Genomic DNA, 18,993 nt, shown 5'->3' with positions numbered 1-18,993 from the left:
ATATCAATGGGTGCCCACCTGCCTGATATGATCAATGAAGACAAACATGTGTAACATGTAAACATTTTTAACTTTAATGTGGTATCAAGGGAATCATACTGTGCATTACCTTTTGAATCTGGTTGCTTTCACTTAGCAAAATGAAATTTTCATCTAAGTTTTTTGCTAATTAGTATCTTGCTCCTTTTGTGTGGTTATGAATAACATTCCATAGTAAATTTGTTTATCCATTCACTGGTTGAAAGACCAGAATTATTTGTAATATAAGGGTAATATGGATAGAACTTCTATTTATAATAGTATGCTGGTTTCCAGTATATATAAGTTTTCATTTCTCTTGGGTAGATACCAAGAATATGATCACTGGGTCACATAGTAAGTGAATATTTCTTATAAAAGAAACAGGTACACTATTTTTCAGAGTGTCTATACTACATATTTTCACTAGCAATGCATAATAATTACAATATATAGACATAGAGTCAATAGAGTCAATTGCTCTGGTGGTGTAGGGGTTATGTGCTTGGCTTCGATTTTCAAGGCCTGTAATTCAAAACAACTAGCTGCTTTTCAGGAGAAAGACAGCGCTTCCACTTCTGTAAAGAATTATAACCTCAGCAACTCACAAGGGCAGTCTTACCTTCCATGGTCCTGAGTCAGCACTGACTCAATGACAGTGAGTTTGGTTTTGGTTTTTTAGCATATTTGTGACTTTATTGAACTTCAACATTAGTGCTAAAGCTGATTGATGAATTTGTTGGGGTTTGCTAGGTAGAGCATCATATCATCTTTGAATGGAATTGTTTTATTTCTTCGTCTCTAATTATATATCTTTTATTTATTTTTCTTGCCTTATTGCACTGACAAGGGCTTCATTGCTTTCATTGTGCATGACCTCAGGGGGAAAGTGTTCAGTCTTTCATTCATAAGTATAATGTTTGTTGTAGGATTTTGGAAAATTCTTTATTAGATTAAGGAATTTTCTTTTATTATTAGTTCAATAAAATTGTTTTGTTTTAAATCAAGAATTCCTGTTATATTTTGTCATTTAAAAAATCATATTTCTAGATGATCATATGTTATTCCCCCTTAGGTTGTAAATATGTCAATAATTATATTGATTTGTTATTTTCTAATTTTAATAAATATTTCTCAGACAGACAGCACTTGGACTTGTCCTATCTCTTTCATATATTTATATAAATAGTTCTTGATTTTGAGTTGTTAATATTTTCTTGAGACTATTTGCATTTATATTCATAAAATGTATGTAGATTTCTTTTCTTGTAGTATCTTGGGAGCATTTAGCAACTGCTTCCTCTCGTTTTACCTTCTGGAAGAAATTGTGTAGAATTGATCTTACTCCTTCCTAAGTATTTGCCAGTGTTAATATTTGTGGTTTTAATATTTGGTTTGGAGAAAGTTTTAGACTATGAATGAAATTTATTTAATAGATATAGTACTATTTAGATGATTTCTCTTTGGGTGAAATTTGGAGATTTATGTATTTTAAGAAATTTGTCCAAATTGTCAAATGGAAGAACATAGAGTTTTATGCTGTTTTTAGCTGTTATTGAATCAGCACAGAGTTGTGGCAACTGCATATGTGTAACATTCACCGATAATGCTTTAAGTATCTGTGGGGGCTGGCATGATGCTCACTATTTCAACCCAGAATAGATAATGTGTACATTTTTCCTTCTGTTATTTTTTGTGGTTAGTCCGTCTAGAGCGTTATTAATTTTATTACCATTTTCAAAGTTGTTGGCTTTCTCATTCTGTTCTTTTTCTTTATTAGCAACTGTTCTTAACTTTATTACTTCTTTCTGCTTGCTTTGACTTTAATTTGTTCTTTCTTTTTAATGTCTTAAGAAGAAGCTTATGAGAAAAAAAATAAGCTTATGTTGCTCAATTAAGACCTTTCTTCTTTTCAGGCTATACGTTTAATTGTGGGTGCTGCTTTAGCTGCATCCTTAAACTTTGATATGTTGTGTTTTCATTTATTTCAAAGTACATTTAATTTTATCTTTTAACTTCCTCTTTGAATCACAGGCTGTTTATTGAGAAATGTGTTGCTTAATCTGCAAATATTTGGCTAGTTCCTATTATCTTTCCATTACTGATTTCTAGTATATTTCTTTTAGAAAGAGAATAAATCATGCACAATTTCTGTTCTTTGAAATGTGTCAAAATTTGCTACATGACTTGCTTTGGGAATTTTTCCATGTATTTTCAGAGAACAAATGCTACTGCTTTGTGTAGCTTATTCTATGTATGCAAATAGGAAAAGTAGATGGACAGAATGTCCCTATCTTAATCTACTTAATTCCACCTGATAGCAACCCGGTAGGAGGTAGGACAAAGTAGAACTGCTCCCCAGGGATTCTGAAGCTATGAATCTTTCCTGAGAAGACATTCCCCGTCGGAAATAGTTGATGAGTCTGATTACTGATCTTTCACTTAGTTAACTCACTGCATCACCAGGCACTATATTTTCTATAGTGTTCATTATTTCCTATATATTAGTGTTAATTATTTCGTATATGTTGCATTAATTACTTATAGGTAAGTGTGACATTGCCAAATAAATTTGTATATTTATCTATTTCTCTCTATTGTGGTTATAGTTATCCTTAGTGCACCGCAGGCTTAAAGTTCCTCTAGCATTATCCTGGGTTTAGAATGTGGGTTTGTTTTTCATAGTTCTTTCCTCAACATTGGCATTCTCCTCAGGTTTAGAGATTCCTTTTGTGTGTGTCTTAGAGAAATTCTCTATAATGTTGCCCTTCTTTGATGTCTTATGTGACACTTGTAGCTATTGTTCAGAGCCATCTGCTCCAGAAAAGCAAGTGTGATGTGTTAGTTGGTTATCTTGTGAATTCGAATCTCAGATGGTTTTAGAAAAGTTTTGAGTTTGCAAATTGTGTTGCTCTCTCTCTCTCTCTCTCTCTCTCTCTTTCTCTCTCTCTCTCTCTGTGTGTGTGTTTATAAGAGTGGGCACCAAGCTCTTTCCAGCTTTCTACATCCCAAATGGATGTCAAAAGTCTCACTACAGCAAGTGACATTTTTGTTGATTATTTTATGTAATAAAAATGTCAAGAAATAAAGCTTCTTACCTTATTTTTTGTTCTATGAAAGTAGTTACATATGCTATCAATATTTTAAAATGAAATCAATTTTTATAGGACAATTATCCTTAGATTTAGGTGTCATAAGCATATAAATGGAATGTAAAACCAAGAGCAAAGATGAAATCAGCAAAAATGAAATACAGAGTGACACCCTTGGAGCCCTGAGGAACTCCATGCGTCTAATATTGGTGACTGGGTGAGTGCGGGAAGACTAGAGAAACAAGGAAAAGGACCCTCATGAGAAGGCACCAGGAGACATCAGCAGGCTGCGGCCTGATTGACAGGCTAAGCTCCACCCTTTCACTCCATTTATCAAGTTGACAGGAAAGTATGTAACTACCACAGACCACCCCTTGTCAACTTGACAATTTTACCATATTCTTTAGCCATACATAATTTTTAAACCAAACAAAAATGAAGTTATACCTGTACCGAACAGGATAAAACTAAAATACACATAACTCAAAATGTGTCAGTTCATTTAAACATAATATTCTATAAATAAACAAAACAAAAATATTCTGTACCTAACAATTGTAGTTAACCTATAATCCTATCAACACGTTATATCACCCATGGAAGTTTGTAAGCTAGCCACGTCATACCTTTATCCTCCCCATTTGGGGTATCCAATTTCCATACTGTCCACTTTTATCAACCCAGTGCTCTGAGAAGTCAAGCATGTTCTTTGATGTGAAGAATCTTCATTCCAGTTGGAACCTTGTGAGTTTGCATCCATAAACAAGTTAGGATAGGACATCCATAAAATCACTAGCAATATATGCCAATTCACAGGTTTAAATATTTTATCTTTATCTGGTCAGGTTTGGTCAACTCTGCATGGGCCACCTTACTTAGCCTCACCAGCATGTCCATTGGCTGTCTTGCCTTTTGACCATGGCCCCTGTCACAAATTCTCAACAACCATAGCCGCCTTGGGCTGGGTATGAACTTCAGACTAACCAACCCTCTCTAATCTCTTCTAGTCCCTGTGTATCAGGTTCACAGGTGTCATTGGCCAGATTCAACTCATCTCCTTATTGTTCCACTTCCACTCAACATAGTGGATCCAGGTGGTCACCTAGCAAGCATTTCAGGCTGCCCACAGGCTCTCTTTAATGTTCAGTTCTAGATAAGAGAGTTTCTTCAAGGCTCCTGATTTTTCCAGCTTCAGGCACAAAGCACTAGTTCAAAGTTCAAAATGTCAAAGGGGTTCTATTTTCTTCTCCAGTCTGTCAAAAGTCCCCGAGGCAAGTCTCTTTGAATGCGAATGTCCTGAGTATTCCAAAGCAAAGGGTGGGGCTTATCTTCTCAGAGCCTTCTTTGCAGGGGTGTCCTAACCCAGGTAGGCTTACAAACTCTCTATTTTTACTTTGCAATCATCATTTCCATCAACCATTGTATCAATAACAATAGACAGAAGACAACACTATAAACCTAGCCACCAGATCCTAAACTCAATTCTTAAAACAGTTGTGTCCTCATCTTATCTTAATCCTTATCTAAACTAGTCCATTGATACAAAACATGACATTAGGTCCCTGGGTGCATCAAGCCAAGGCTGGGCCTGCTATTTCCACTAAGTAGCATGGTCTCTGAGAAATCCCAGGGGCACCTTTGCCCCCTGAGCTCAAAATATTCATTAATCATATTAATTTTCACCATTTCAAACAGGAACAACCAAAGGTAACAGCCAAGGAAAACAATCAAAACTTAAACATCCCATAGTCTTTCCAGAAAACCACCCAGTAAGCTGCATGGCCATATCTGACCTCTGGCTAGCCGAAGAAGAAAACTACTTGAGGCAGAGGTCAAACAAGCATCTGCTTTCCATCTTTATGATTTGTTTATCTGGTATCCCACTCCTGATACCATAATGTGTTAGTCTGGGTAGACTAGAGGAACAAACCCAGAGACACTCCAGAGATGTGTGTGAGAGAACGTTATATCAAGAAGTAATTATGCATCAATAAAATGCCCCAGACAGTCCAGATCAAGTCCATACATTTGATAGTAGGCCATAAGTCCAATATTAGCTCATGAATTCTTCTTAAGACTCATGCAACCCATGCAAGGATGCCAAATGCAGGAAGATCACTGGCCGGTGGGTGGAAATCCTTGTGGAACCAATGTCAGTGGACACATCTCCAGGGCTCTGGCTACCATCGGCATAGCTCCATGAAGAGGAACGTGAAGCAGGAATGTGAAGAGGAATGTGTAGCACAGAGAATGTGTGCTCTGCCTCCAAGGAAAAAGAGAAGACGTTCCCAGAATCCTCCTAAGAAGGCCACGTCCACCAGGAGGCATCAATCAGTCTGTGACCTGATTGACAGGCTAAACTCCACCCCTTCACTCTATTTATCAAGTTGACATGAACTATATAACTACCACAGGGCCTCAGAAGAAAAAGTCAGAAGAATAATATGCTAGGTAAAATTGTTGGGTGAAAGGAAGACACTTTGATTTTATTCAGATGGGAGGACTAGATTCATTTAGCCTAATATTCTTGAGATACAAGTAATATATTAAACCATAGCTTGATTCTTATTACAAGATGTTTATGGATTTAGGTATCATAGAGTTAAAATTCTGTCTCACTGGAAGAGAAATATAAGTTCACATTCTCCTCAATTCTAATTCAATAAAAAATGGAGAGTACAATATTGCTTTTTCCGGACAGCAAATCTATATATTTTTTGTAGCATTTGCTATGTGTGAGGTAGCATACTGCTAATCCCAAAGTTGTTTGTGTGACCCCACTAACTGTTGCATGGTGACAGATGTGATTGTCTGCTTCCGTCTGATTGCACCATGGGAAGCCATATGGGGCAGTTCTCCATTGTGCAATCAATTCTCTATAAGCTAGAATTGATTTGATGGTGACTTATTTAAGGCAATTTTCTATTTTGATAAATGTGTACATTCTTTGAGTGTTTACTGTATAGTCAGAAATCGCCTAAGTATTTTCTCTTACTCGTCAAGTAATCATCACAATTAATTTATGAAATACATATTATTTTGGAATTAATAATGTCTGGTCAATATTATTATATTTTATACATGAATGCAGACCTTGCACCTGCTAAGCAATTGTATTTAATTTGTAGCATCATTTTCTATGTACTAGCTTTATCTACAAATATATTGTAAACTTCAAAAGGACAGGGCCTGTGTCTTGTGCTACTTTTGTAGCACCATGGTTTGTACCTTTATTGTCATTTGGTGCCACCACATCACCTTTAACCTAGAGTAAACAGACAGAATCACTGCCCAGTTCTGCACCATTCCTTCAATTATGGCTGTCTTTGAGCCCTTTCTCGCAGACACTGTGTCAAACCATGTTCTGGTTATTAGTGGATGTCTGCAAGTATTTATTCTCATTTTGAGTCCTGTCACATCATCAGATGAAGGTCTCAAAACTGTGCTCTGTTCGAGGAAGTCGCTCTTTCCCCAGGCAGATCCCAGTGATTCTAACCGAGGGCCTCATCTTCTGGCATTACATCAGACAACGTTCCCTTGTTGTTGATAACAGTTTTCAGTGGCCGTTTTCCCCCCTTTCTAGTCAGTCTTAGTATGGAAGTGCCACTGAAAATTATCCACCATGGGTAACCGTGCTATTATTTGAAATACTAGTGACTTAGCTTCCGGCAGCAATATGCAAACTACCCCAGTACAGCAGCTTGATAGATGAATGGCAGATTTTTAAAGCAAAGGGCAACAAACAATTATTAGGGACAATTTTATATAAACGTAAGTTTCTAGAGCAGAACTGCCTAAAAGAAATCTAAGCCAAGCATCTCAAACTCACTGTCATTGAGTCGCTGGTGACTCATAGCAAGCTTATAGGACAGGGGAGCGCCGTCCTGTGGATTTCTGAGGTGAACTCGGAGGAGAAAGCTCCATCTTTCTCCCTCAGAAGGAAGATGGTGGTTTTGAACTGTTGACCTTGCAGATCGCAGCTCCACCATGGCTGCCATTCAAATATTTTTAGCAATCTCATTTTAGAAAGTTAAATGAAAAATGTACAATCGTTTTAGAGTATAGTTTATTTACCTCAATATGTCTAAAACATTATCGTTTCAACATGTAATCAATATAAAAATATTAACGAGATCTATTAAGTTTTATTATAATAAATCTGTTCACCTTGAGTGCAATAATAGTGTATTTCACACTTACACCACAACAGAATTTGACTTGGTCACATTTAAAGTGCTTGATAACCGTATATGTCAAGTGGCTACTATTCTGGAGGGCATACATATAAATGACCCTTGACAAGTCTTGTCTGTGAACTTTATATTTGAAACAGCCCGCCCCTGTTGGCCCATTGCCCACGAAAGCACCGAGCCTTTGCTCAGTGGAAGTGCCTCGATCTTCAGACAGGTTGAGTTTTTTAATCCATTTGTAGAGAGTTGGTAACCTTTTTCTAATTAGCATAGGGATTTCTCTAGTTTGTCCCCTGTTATACTGCTCTATCCATCGGAGATTTTTGTCTGTACATTTGAAAGGACAGCCCCTTGCCTGTCAGTCGGTCATACTGTGGTGACTGGTGGTGTGCATGATGCTGTGAGGCTAGAGGAGACAGCCCTGGTTTTTCAGAAGCCAGGAGGGTCATCCAAAGCAAGCAGGTTTCAGAGGAGCTTCCAGATTAAGAATAGACAACAAAGAGCTACTCACCTTCCCACTTCACAGGAAGGAGCCGCGGAAAACCGAATGCCTAACCTTGATACATTGTCAGATACTGAAGGTCTAAGAATTGAAGCAGCTTTTCATTGGAGATGTGGTGGAGGCTGGGCTCCTCAGGTCGAGGGGCACTCGAAATGTGACTGAGGAGGTGCTGCATTCTCGGAGTGGAGTTGACCGTGGCGACATGAGTCAGGTTGAGCCTGTGGGACTGGCGCCTTCAGGATCGTCATTTGCTGAGGGAACAGGACTCATGGTGCGGTGAGATGGAAGACATGACTGCAAAAATCTAATGGCCAGAACTTGGAACGTGGAAAGGAGGAGCCTAGAGAAATTTGAAGTGGTCAAAAATGAAATTTAGCACATAAGGATCTATACCTAGGTCTTAGTGAGTTGAAATGGACTGGTATTGGCCACTTGGCATAAGAAAATTATATTATTTACTATGCTGGGAATAGCACAAGCAGGAGGAACGGTTTGGCATTCACTGTCGAAAAGGACATTACAAAATCAACCATGAAGTACAGTCCTGTCCGTAATAGGATTATGTCTATCTGCCTTCATGGCGATCAAATCAGTATAACCATCACTGAAATTTATGCACCAACCCCAAAGCGATTGCTTAAGAAATCAAAGAATTCTACCAAAGACTCAGTCAGAAGTCAATCGAACATGTAATCAAGAGCATTAGTAATTATTTGAGATCGGAAGGCAAACGTTGGGAACAAGGAATGAACAGCCGTTGGAAGACATGCACTTGGTGATGGAAGTGGACTGGAGAGGGCATGATAGCATTTTATAAACCTATTTGCTCATAGAAAATGCTTTTTTCATAGCAAATACTTTTTTTTCCCAACAACACAAAAGGTGTTCTCCAGATGCAATACACGGAAATCAGATTGTCTACATCTCTGGGAAGAAACAAAGGAGAAGTTCAATATCAGCAGCTAAAACCAGTCCAGGGTCCGACTGTGGACATGATCATCAATTGCTCCTATGTAAATTCAGGTTAAATCTGAAGAAAATTAGAAAAAATCTATGAGAGCCAAAAAGAAGCCAAATGAGAACTCCACTGGGTGAACTGGACGCTATCCCAGACACACTTGTAATCTGAGGACTTAAGTCAGAAAACATGTATGATTATGCAAAAAAAGTACAATTATGTTTGACATGTGTGTTAGGTAGGGTTCTCTAGATAAACAAAACCAGTAAACTTATGATTACACACACACACACACACATACACACACATACACTCACTTTCATGGAATAGTTAATATACTGAAGCCCTTCAACTCAGGTGGGCGTCTGAGTCCAAGTTCAAGGAAGGAGACAGTGAAGTCTTCCCTCAGGCAAGGCAGGCATAGTCTGCCCGCAGGCAGCAGACAACAGGGTGGGTGAGCAATAGTCAGTCAGTAGCTCAGGAGCTTAGTGAAGCAGGCCCTGATGGCATCTGGAACTCACAGTGACATGATCTACCAACCTCAATCTCAAGCAATGTACACACCAACAGCATGGTGAAGCAGGTCTCCAAGGAGCCTTCAGCTCTAGCAACATGACAACAGGTTGACTTGTCCTACGGGTAGTGTAGCTCAGAGGTTGAGGCAGAGAACTAGCTAAAGCAGCAGCACTCTGGTCTGATCACCAGGGAGCAAGAGGGAGTTGGGATGACAGATGTCTTTATTTCGGACGTCTTCCAATCAAGCTTTGACCTGATTAAACTCTGCCTATGTGTTCCTATTGGTCTAGTTGGCACGATAAACCTAGCTATCACAGCATGATGGAACCTTGGATTTATGGGCATATGTTTTGGCTCCCATATCACAGCAAATTAATTAAAAATTAAATGAATAAAATAAAGGCAAAAATCCAGGAATGGGTTTGGGGCTCACACTAAAATCTAGCCCTAACTAAGGGCAGTCAGCTCTTACATAATGGCCCTGCTCCATACTCACCTTCATGAAATGATCACTGACGATAACAGTGCTACAGCAAAGTGTGGTAAAGAAAGCAGATCGTGTCTGGCAATCAATTGGAATAGTGTTTGGGGTATTTAATTATATTTTAAAGAGTTATGCAACCATCATCAGAGTTTTAGGACATATTTTTCTTTGTTGTTAGCTACCAATTCCCCCTGACCTTCCCTGCCACGGCCTTAGGAAACCATTAACCCAGTTACTGTCTCTGTAGATTTACCTTTAGTGAAGTTCGTATACAGAAAAGTATATAAAGCAAAACCAAAAAGCCAACAACAATGACAAAATGAAACAGAGTAAAACCTCAATTGAAAAGAAAGGAAATAGTGCACACTGGAACAAATATAAAGCCAGTCCAACAGGATATCAAATGACAAGGTGTCACATTTAGCCTATCTGTGTCTGCAGGCATTCACCCCACAGTGCACTGTCTGATAACAAGACTATTCATATCCCTGGTCCATAGGCAGAGGGAATTCATGGATGCTCACTCCATGTGAGGACGCTGCAAATAGATTTGGACTGTTCATATCACCATGGCCTTCTACAAAGCTTGTGTCCAGGATTTAAGCTCTAATACCGTTCACTCCTCTGGATTTGTACTTTACTATTTGCAATCCTAGGATCACACATGCTAGTGTTGTTGCCTCAATTAGATGTCTCACTTGTCTTATGACAAGCCTTTAAGGCTCCAGACACTGTTCTTTCTGATAGCCGGGCACCATCTGCTTTCTGTCAAGCAATACCTTCTCATAATTACTAATGGTTTACATTACATAAGTATGAGCCCCAAATCCATTCCTGTATTTCTGATGTTAGGACAATTGAGCATCTAAAAAAAATAAATGGCAAACAAAATCTTATACCAAATTAGCTCAAAATAGATCTTGATATAAAATTACAAAACTTTTAAAAGAAAACATTATGAGAAACTATCTTTAATCTGAAATTAAGCTGTGTCTGAATATCTCCAAAAGCATAATCTTTAACAGAATGAAAGATAAATTGCACCATTGTGCCTCATTAAAACCAAATACACCTTCTCTCAGTAGAACACACCTTTCAAGAAATCTTATCTTTAAAGACATGATATAAACTTGAAGGAAAGAGAAATATTTGCAAGTCACATATTTAACAGCAGTAATACTAAATTTGTATCTGGAATATATAAAGAACTCTCAAATCAGAACAATAGGAAAAAACATAATTATAAATGGGAAAATTATTTATGCATATTTGGATAACAACAAATATACAAAAATATGTTCAAGAATGGTCAATAGAGAAATGTAACGAGGTATGCTACAATGCGATATCATGCCAAAGTATCGCTTAAAACAACTGATCGGTCCAGGTGCTGGCAAGGAGGCAGAGCAACAACCCCTGGCTTACATTGCTTCCGGACACCCAGACTAGTAAAATCACTCTCGAAAACAATTTATCAAACTCTTCCCAAGTTAAATGTACACTTAAATATGACCAAGGTCCCTGGTGGTAAAACAATGTCCTTGAGTGGCCAAAACATTGCCCTTGATTCCTCACCAGAAGGTTGGTCATAAGAACCCATTTGTTGACACCAGAGTAGAAAGCCTGGTGAGATGCTTCCGTAAAGATTACGGCTAACAGGGTAGCAATGAAGGAACATATAACTTTCCTCTTGTTCTTAAATACTTCCCCGCCACTATCATGATCCCAATTCTACCTTGCAAATCTGGCTAGATCGGAGGATGTACATTGGTACAGATAGCAACTGGAAACACAGGGAATCCAGGACAGATGACTCCTCCAGGACCAGTGGTGAGAGTGGTGATGCCTGGAGGGTGGAGAGAATGTGGGGTAGAAAGGGGGAACTTATTACAAGAATCTACGTACAGCCTCCTTCCTGGGGGAGGGACAGCAGAGAAGAAGGCAGAGGGAGATGTCATACAGTGTAATATATGACAAAATAATAATAATATATGAATGATGAAGGGCTCATGAGGTAGGGGGGTGGGGAGGGAAGGGGAAATGAGCAGCAGATATTAAGGGCTCAAGTAGAAGGCAAACATTTTGAGAATGATGATGGCAACAAATGTACATATATTCTTGACACAATGGATGGATGTATGGATTGTGATAAGAATTATATGAGCCCCCTATAAAATGATTTTAAAAAAAGGTTACGGCCAAGCAAACTCTAGGGAAATAGTTCTGCTCTGTAATACCTGGATTGCTATAGTTAGAATTGACTCCACAGTAACAAATATGTTACTGCCATTGAGTCGATTCCACGCCCACCGACCCTGTGTAGGGTTTGCAAGAATAAAACTTTACAATTACAGACAGCCTCATCTCGCTCCAGGGGAATAGCTGGTGGATGTGAATTGCTGACCTTGCCCAGAGTTTACCTGACAGCGCCACCACCTAGTAATTCCACGCTAGGTAATTGCCAGAGGGAAGTAAAAATTTATGTCCACAAAAAACCTGTATAAGAACCCTTATCAGTAGCTCTCTTCCTAATTGCCAGTATTTGAGGTGGGGAGGAGGGGAGGAGAGGTTCTTCAACAGAGGAATAAATAAGCGAACTACAGGACTTTTCTACAGTGGGAACTACCCAGGAATAAGAGGAATGAATTACTGACACCATTCACAGGTAAATAGTGATCATAACCCAGATAAAGCTTCCGATCTCAACATCCCCATGGTTTCGTGCTAAGTGAACTAAGTCAACATTGAAGGCTGTATGACGCACATAATTCCATTTATCTAATATTATGGAAAGGGCAAAACGAGAGAAATAAGATCCTAGCCATAGTGCTTATGGCTTACGTGCTAAGGGTGTAATCCCACACAAAAGATCGGTTGTTGTGTGTGTGTGTGCGCGTGTGTATGTGTGATAGAATGGTTCACACATACATTGTTCTATCACACAACTGTGTCCTCATTGTAATGTTGGTTACATTGATTGATATATGTGTCAAAACCATACATCACATTAAAGTATCAAAACCGTATGTCACACAAATGTCAATGACAAGTTACTTTAAGATTTAAATATAATAATGTGATATATGAAGTTATATTCAGCCTGTCATGTTTTGGTATGGGTGAATTTCACCCTAACTTAATCTGAATATGCTACCGGAAAATATAGCATATATGATGAGAGAAACGTGTGTGTGTCATGCTGAGTGACCCACATAGAAGGGATATACACAATACATAAAAGTCATCCAAACTAGTGATCAGAGTTCTTGTAATCTTACAGTATACGTATAGATTATATGTATACATTTTATAAATTGTGCTCCTAAATGATGCTATACTTAAAGTAATGCTAACTTTGATTTTCGTCTGTACTCTGGATGAGAGCTGATGTGGGGGCTGGGGAGCTGGGAGCCTAGGGGTCGTCTTGAAGGCAGGGACTGACTGGAACGTTTTAAGCTTGAAGTAAGCTCATGTCTCTGGTTTGCCATAGACACCCCATCCCAGCGGGTACAGTTTCTCCTTGGAACTGAGGATGAGGATGAGGAGCACATCCCTCATGACCTTTTCACAGAACTCGACGAGATTTGCTGGCGTGAAGGTGAGGATGCTGAGTGGCGAGAAACAGCCAGGTGAGAGCTTTTGTCTGAATTAAGATCTAGGACAAAACTTGCATTTTATTTAGAGATTCCTAATGTAACACTTTGCAAACATCCATGCGGGCTACTGCTTTCTGGCCTGGGCATATCCTAGAATGGTAAGTGGGTCAGAATGGAATCTGAAGGCAGTAATTATAGTAAACAGTGACACCGAGCCAGCAACAGCTGCAGTCTTAAAGATAAATAGTAACATAATGTGTGTTTCATCCGTAAAACAATAGAAATTTTGGAGTAATTTATTTCCATCTTTGAGGCTGTTGGCTCATGCCCAACCAGGGATATTATACATAACAAGTTTGGGGCTTTTATAAAGCAAAGATAAGCATCCTTAGAGTCACTGAATTTTATTTGCTATTTAATGAGGGTAAAACTATTTTATATTTCTAGGATATTTATACTTACACACAGTGTTTTAAAAAATGTTTTCCCCCTACAAATTACTTTTTTTATCTATCATTTGTAATTAATACTTCTATGTTGTAATTAATATCACTATGTTAGGTGCTATCCATTTAAGTCTGACAATATATTGGTGAAGTGTTATAAAGATGAACTAGATTTTGGGTTTAGCTTGTATTCCTTTTTGCTCATTTATTTTATAAACATTTATGGAGAATCTATCATGTTGAAATGGATACAGAACAAAACAAAAATATCATGCTGCTATCGATTCGCAGTCTAATGAATGTAAATGACTAAATGATGCTGAATGTGTGCAGTAGGAGCTGCGGCCACACATTATCACCTCTCCTCTGTGTCCCAAACTTTAATGTACATATGAAGCAAATGGGATCGTTTAATGTACATATGAAGCAAATGGGATTCCACAGGCCTTGGGTCTAGAGCCTCAGAGTCAATACGTTTTGCTTGAGCACACCACTTGGGATCGACTTCTAAACGAAATGAGTGCATGGGGGGGGGGATCTGGAGTCTCCCTAGAAATGATGATGGTTGAGCTCACTCTGGAAGGCGGAACAGGACTTAACCAGTTGCTGTTCAGTTGCTTCTGTCTCAACGCCGTCTTCTGTAGCAGAGTAGAAGTGTTCCATACAGTTTCCAAACGGGAGATTTTTCAAAGTAGATTTCCAGGTCATTCTTCTCAGGAACCTCAGTGCAGACGTTCACTTCCAGGCTTTGAGTTCCGAGCCAAGCATGTCAACTGTTTGGCCCACTTAAGCATTCCTGAATAAGACTTAGGTAGCCAGGGAAGCGGAGAGTGGGGTGTGTTTCAGGCACAGGGAGCAGGATGTGCTTAAACACATCACTGACCCAGGTTTGATTGCTTACTGGGCTACCCCTTCCATTTGGGATCCCCACTGGTGCAGTGTTAAGTACACAGTTGCTGACCAGGAGATCAGGGACGTCAACCCCCAGCTGCTTCTCAAGAGAGAAGGTGCGGCAGTCTTCTTCTGTAAATATGTACAAGTTTGGAAACACGATGGGGAGGAGGTGTTGGGTCACTATGAGTTGAAATCAACTCCAGGGCTATTGATTTATGCCTTCCATGGTCAGAGAGTTCTAATTGTTAGGCAGTTCTTATACTAAAAGGAAAGAGAAAACAAAACAAAAACAAAGTTGCTGTCACCTAGCTCATTACTAAAATTAAAACAAAGCAGAACAGAAAACCTTTAATCACTGCCAATAGTTAACATTTAAGAAAATGAGGGAGATATTGTTAAAAGTTAAATTGTGCCTTCACCCTTATTTACAGCCTTTCTTTTCAGAGCAGTCATTGCTAACAGTTCCTTGTTCATTTTTCAGAAAAAATTAACTAGATATTCATATAGATATATATCCTTTTTATTTATACTCTAGAGATGATATCTGTGGTGTTCATATCTTATGTTCCCACATAATAATATATTTGGAACATTTTCCATATCAGCAATACAAATGAATTCAACCTCATACATTACTGCATTCCATTCAACTCTATGGATAAGCGTTCTCTTATTAGCAAGTCTTAAGAGATATTCAAGTTGTTTGAATTTTTGCTACAAACATTGCTGCAATGATTATTTATACACATTGGCATTCTTTTATTAACATTTATGCAAGGTGAATTTTTAAGACTGGAATTCATGCATCAGTAAGAACTGAATTTTTTTACCAATACAGAGTGCAAAATTTTTTAAAATAAAATGTTTGATAATATACATTTCTAACCAGCAATATGAGAGTACTGACTTCCCCTAAATCCTTGTCACATTGAATCATCAGAGTTTTAAAACCTTTTTTTAATTTGGCAGATAAGAAAGTAAATTTCAGTGTGTTAGAGTTTCTTTAATTATTAATGAAATTGAGAATCTTTATGCTTTTCTTTTCCTGTGAAACATTTATTTTATTCATTTTAATCTCAAGCCATACTTTAATTTCCTTCTTAATACTTTAGCTTGCTGGCTTGTATTTTGTGTGAATCCCATTGTAAAAGAAAATTTGCATTAATTAATCAATTTTCCCTGTGGTGCTCCCTACACATAATATTTTACATATAAAACTAAATTGAAGACACAGTACATTTTAAGATTAAGAACCTTCTATGTTGCACTTTTTGATTTAGTTGCAAACAAACAAAAAACAACTAAGCACTTGGGACTTTGGAAATGCATAATGTATGTAGTGATCCTCTTTATCCGGAGAATGAAAAAACACATGTTACTCTGCATTACGTATCAGTGGTATAACTTAGGCTGTCAATAGGAAGTTGAGGTGCACATCTCCTGAATGCCAGAAGCATTTGAGGTCAATAAGGCAAAGGCGTTCTTCCTGGATGACTTCAAAGATGGTCCTGTGTTTTTGATGACTAGATGAGGCTGGCTGGTTTGGGTCTCTCTAATGTTTTGATAAGGAGCAATTTTTGGAAACATTTCCCTTAGATTTCTCATACAAGAAAAAGAGCTGAAAAGTCATATGGCAATGCATATTTCAGTATGATTAACTCTCTTATTCTTAAAATTGTTTTCATTTCACAGATCACACAATGATCTGATATTTTCAGCCAGTAATTTCTTGAACCATGGACTGAATTATGTCCACTCCCAAAATATGTGTCAGCTTAGCTAGATTATGATTTCCAATTGTTCGCTCTTTTGTGATGTAACTATCCTTCATTTTGTGATGTCCTGTAAATCCTAACCTCAATATGTTAATGAATCAGGGTGATTGGGGGTTTTATCTTGAGTCATAGTTTTAGAAGGTTGGATGATTTAATGCACTGAAGTCAACAGCCTTCTTTAAGCCTTAACATTACTTATGCCATACCCTCTGTGAGCTACATCTTCTATGTCACAAGAAATAAAAGGACAGAGAAGCAAGAAGAGAGGAGGAGGATCTCTTTTTCAACAAAAAAGAAGAGCCAAGAGTAGAAGCTATTCTTTTAACTCGTGTTCTTGGCAGTGAGAACTCCCTAGGTGCAGGGGAAGATCAATGTCATGACACAAAGAGATCTTCAAGGACTGCTGGGCCTACAGATGCTTACAGGAGCAAAGGACCTTCCTTCAGAGGCAAGACAAGTAGAAGTTCTTCTCCTACCACAGAGACTGAATGTGGACATCTAGTCTCCTAAACCGGGAAATAAGAAATTTCTTTTCCTAAAGTCATCTACTTGTCATATTTCTGTGGTAACTGCATTAGACAACTAAGATACCTGGGTCCTTAGCCAGGCTTCTGAAACCGTATGCATGGCACAGCTCTCTGGGGACCAGGAGACGTTTGATGAGTAATGAAGTGCTAACAGGCATTGAAGAGGAGGATAGATATATTTTGGCTGATGTACAATTCCTTGGGACGGAACAGAATGTATTTGTGGAGGGCTTAGAAATGTAGTAGGTTTTAAAGTGGCAGGAGTAATTTTGTTCTGGCTGCCCTCATGCATCTGAAAATGTTAATTTAAACTAATTCACGACTCCTTTTGATTTTTCAAGCACAATTTCATTCTAATAAACTCATTAGCATAACCATTGGAAGCATTTCTTTCTTTTGGGTAGGATTCCAGGTGGGATTAATAATTTTCTAAAATAAGTGTAGAAATTAGAAGGATATTTTATCAGCACATTGCACCTGTCACATATCACATCTTGAATAATTCATGTCCACTCTCATTGCCAAGTAAAACTGAAGTTTTTAGATTTTTGAAGTTAGTTTTTTAAACATGATAACTTAATAAATTTTTGTGAAAACCAGCTGTTCACTTATAAAACCCCCCAAAGAAGCCATATGACAAGGCTAATGAAATCAACATATTTGCAATGTCCTGCTTATAAATAACATATAATGTTATTAATAGGAAAGTGCACAATGATATCACAGCTGTGCCACTGTGGAGACAACATGCTCGATTCACTGTGTTACCCTTTAAAAGTGCTTTTCCCAACTGGGCTCAGAGGAACCGAAGCAGGATGGTAGGTAGGCTCGGATGCGCACACGGTTGTGTGGAAGAGCGTTATTGCGTGAAGGTAATGATATTGAGACTATCAAGGTACTTGATATTCCAAGTCAGCAGTCATTCAACAGATCGAGATTTTCCCATTGACAGGGGGCTATAGAAATAATGTGGTTCAAGGATAGAGAATGTGTACAGACTATCAGCTTGGATATATTGAATTTCCTCTTAAAGTGGATTGCATGACTATAAACGCCATTCTCTAGCTTCCACCCCATGCCACCAGCCCATTGTCCAACTCCCTGACTTAACCCAAAGAGAGCTCAAAGGACCATTTTTCTTCTCTTGAGGATTTCATTACCTTCCTCCAAGCCATGAATTTTCACAAGGCTATAAATTACTTTATAGCAGAGATTTGATATAATAGTGTGAATAGTGCAAACAAGAAGAGTTAACTTTTATAGAAAATATTTACTTCAAACTTAGAGAATAATTTTATTTTATAGGCTTTAATATGTATATTTCAGAAGAGATTATCATCCACTTAACCCTCAAAAAATTGATGAAACACCTGTGTCATGTTGTTTAACATAAAGAGATTGTGAGGTACTAATTGTGATTTAAAAACAGATCCAGACATTCAGAAGGAAAAAAAATAATCTACTCAAAGTTTAAATCTTCCCCTCCTCAAAGTGTCATACAATTGGCTATGACTTTATTTGTTTTCATCGTCCATCATATCTCCATCATGACTTTGAAACTCTGGTTTGCTTTGATTTACTGCTCAGATAAGTGTCAGCTGAGTTTATTTGAAAACCAGAACAAATTGCCGTCATTTAGGTCATTAGCTGTAATCAGACAACTTCCAACTGACAATATATTCACTGACTACAGATCATGAAATAAAATTTAGTGTGCTCCCAGACCTATTGTTTTCTATCTATGAAGTAAGAAATGGAATGGGGAAAAAAGATACACTGTGTGTGTATTTTACTGCCATTACTGTTAGAAACTCTGTGTATGCTCTGATTCATGACTCAGAGTGAACCCACATGAAACATAACAGAGCAATGCCTCGTTATGCACCATTCTTACATTGACTATGCCTGTGCCCATTGTAATGGCCATGGTACCAAGACTTCTTGTTGAAGGTCCGCCTTTTAGTCACTTACCCCTTATTTACCAAGCATAATGTT

General features: G+C 38.1%; 1 protein-coding gene across 3 annotated transcripts in view; it reads left to right on the top strand.

Moving 5' to 3' along the window:
- The window catches only part of SLC4A10 (solute carrier family 4 member 10), a 241,254-nt gene that overhangs the window by 80,090 nt on the left and 142,171 nt on the right, over positions 1–18,993 (top strand). For all 3 annotated transcript variants that reach the window (XM_075528845.1, XM_075528844.1, XM_075528846.1), the window contains one exon: positions 13,251–13,389. In XM_075528845.1, coding sequence (XP_075384960.1) covers positions 13,251–13,389 — 139 coding nt within the window. The remainder of the gene's footprint in view (positions 1–13,250; positions 13,390–18,993) is intronic.

Source organism: Tenrec ecaudatus, chromosome 13 (assembly GCF_050624435.1).
Source record: "Tenrec ecaudatus isolate mTenEca1 chromosome 13, mTenEca1.hap1, whole genome shotgun sequence".
Taxonomy (NCBI): Eukaryota; Metazoa; Chordata; class Mammalia; order Afrosoricida; family Tenrecidae; genus Tenrec; species Tenrec ecaudatus.
This window is presented reverse-complemented; position numbering and strand designations above follow the sequence as displayed.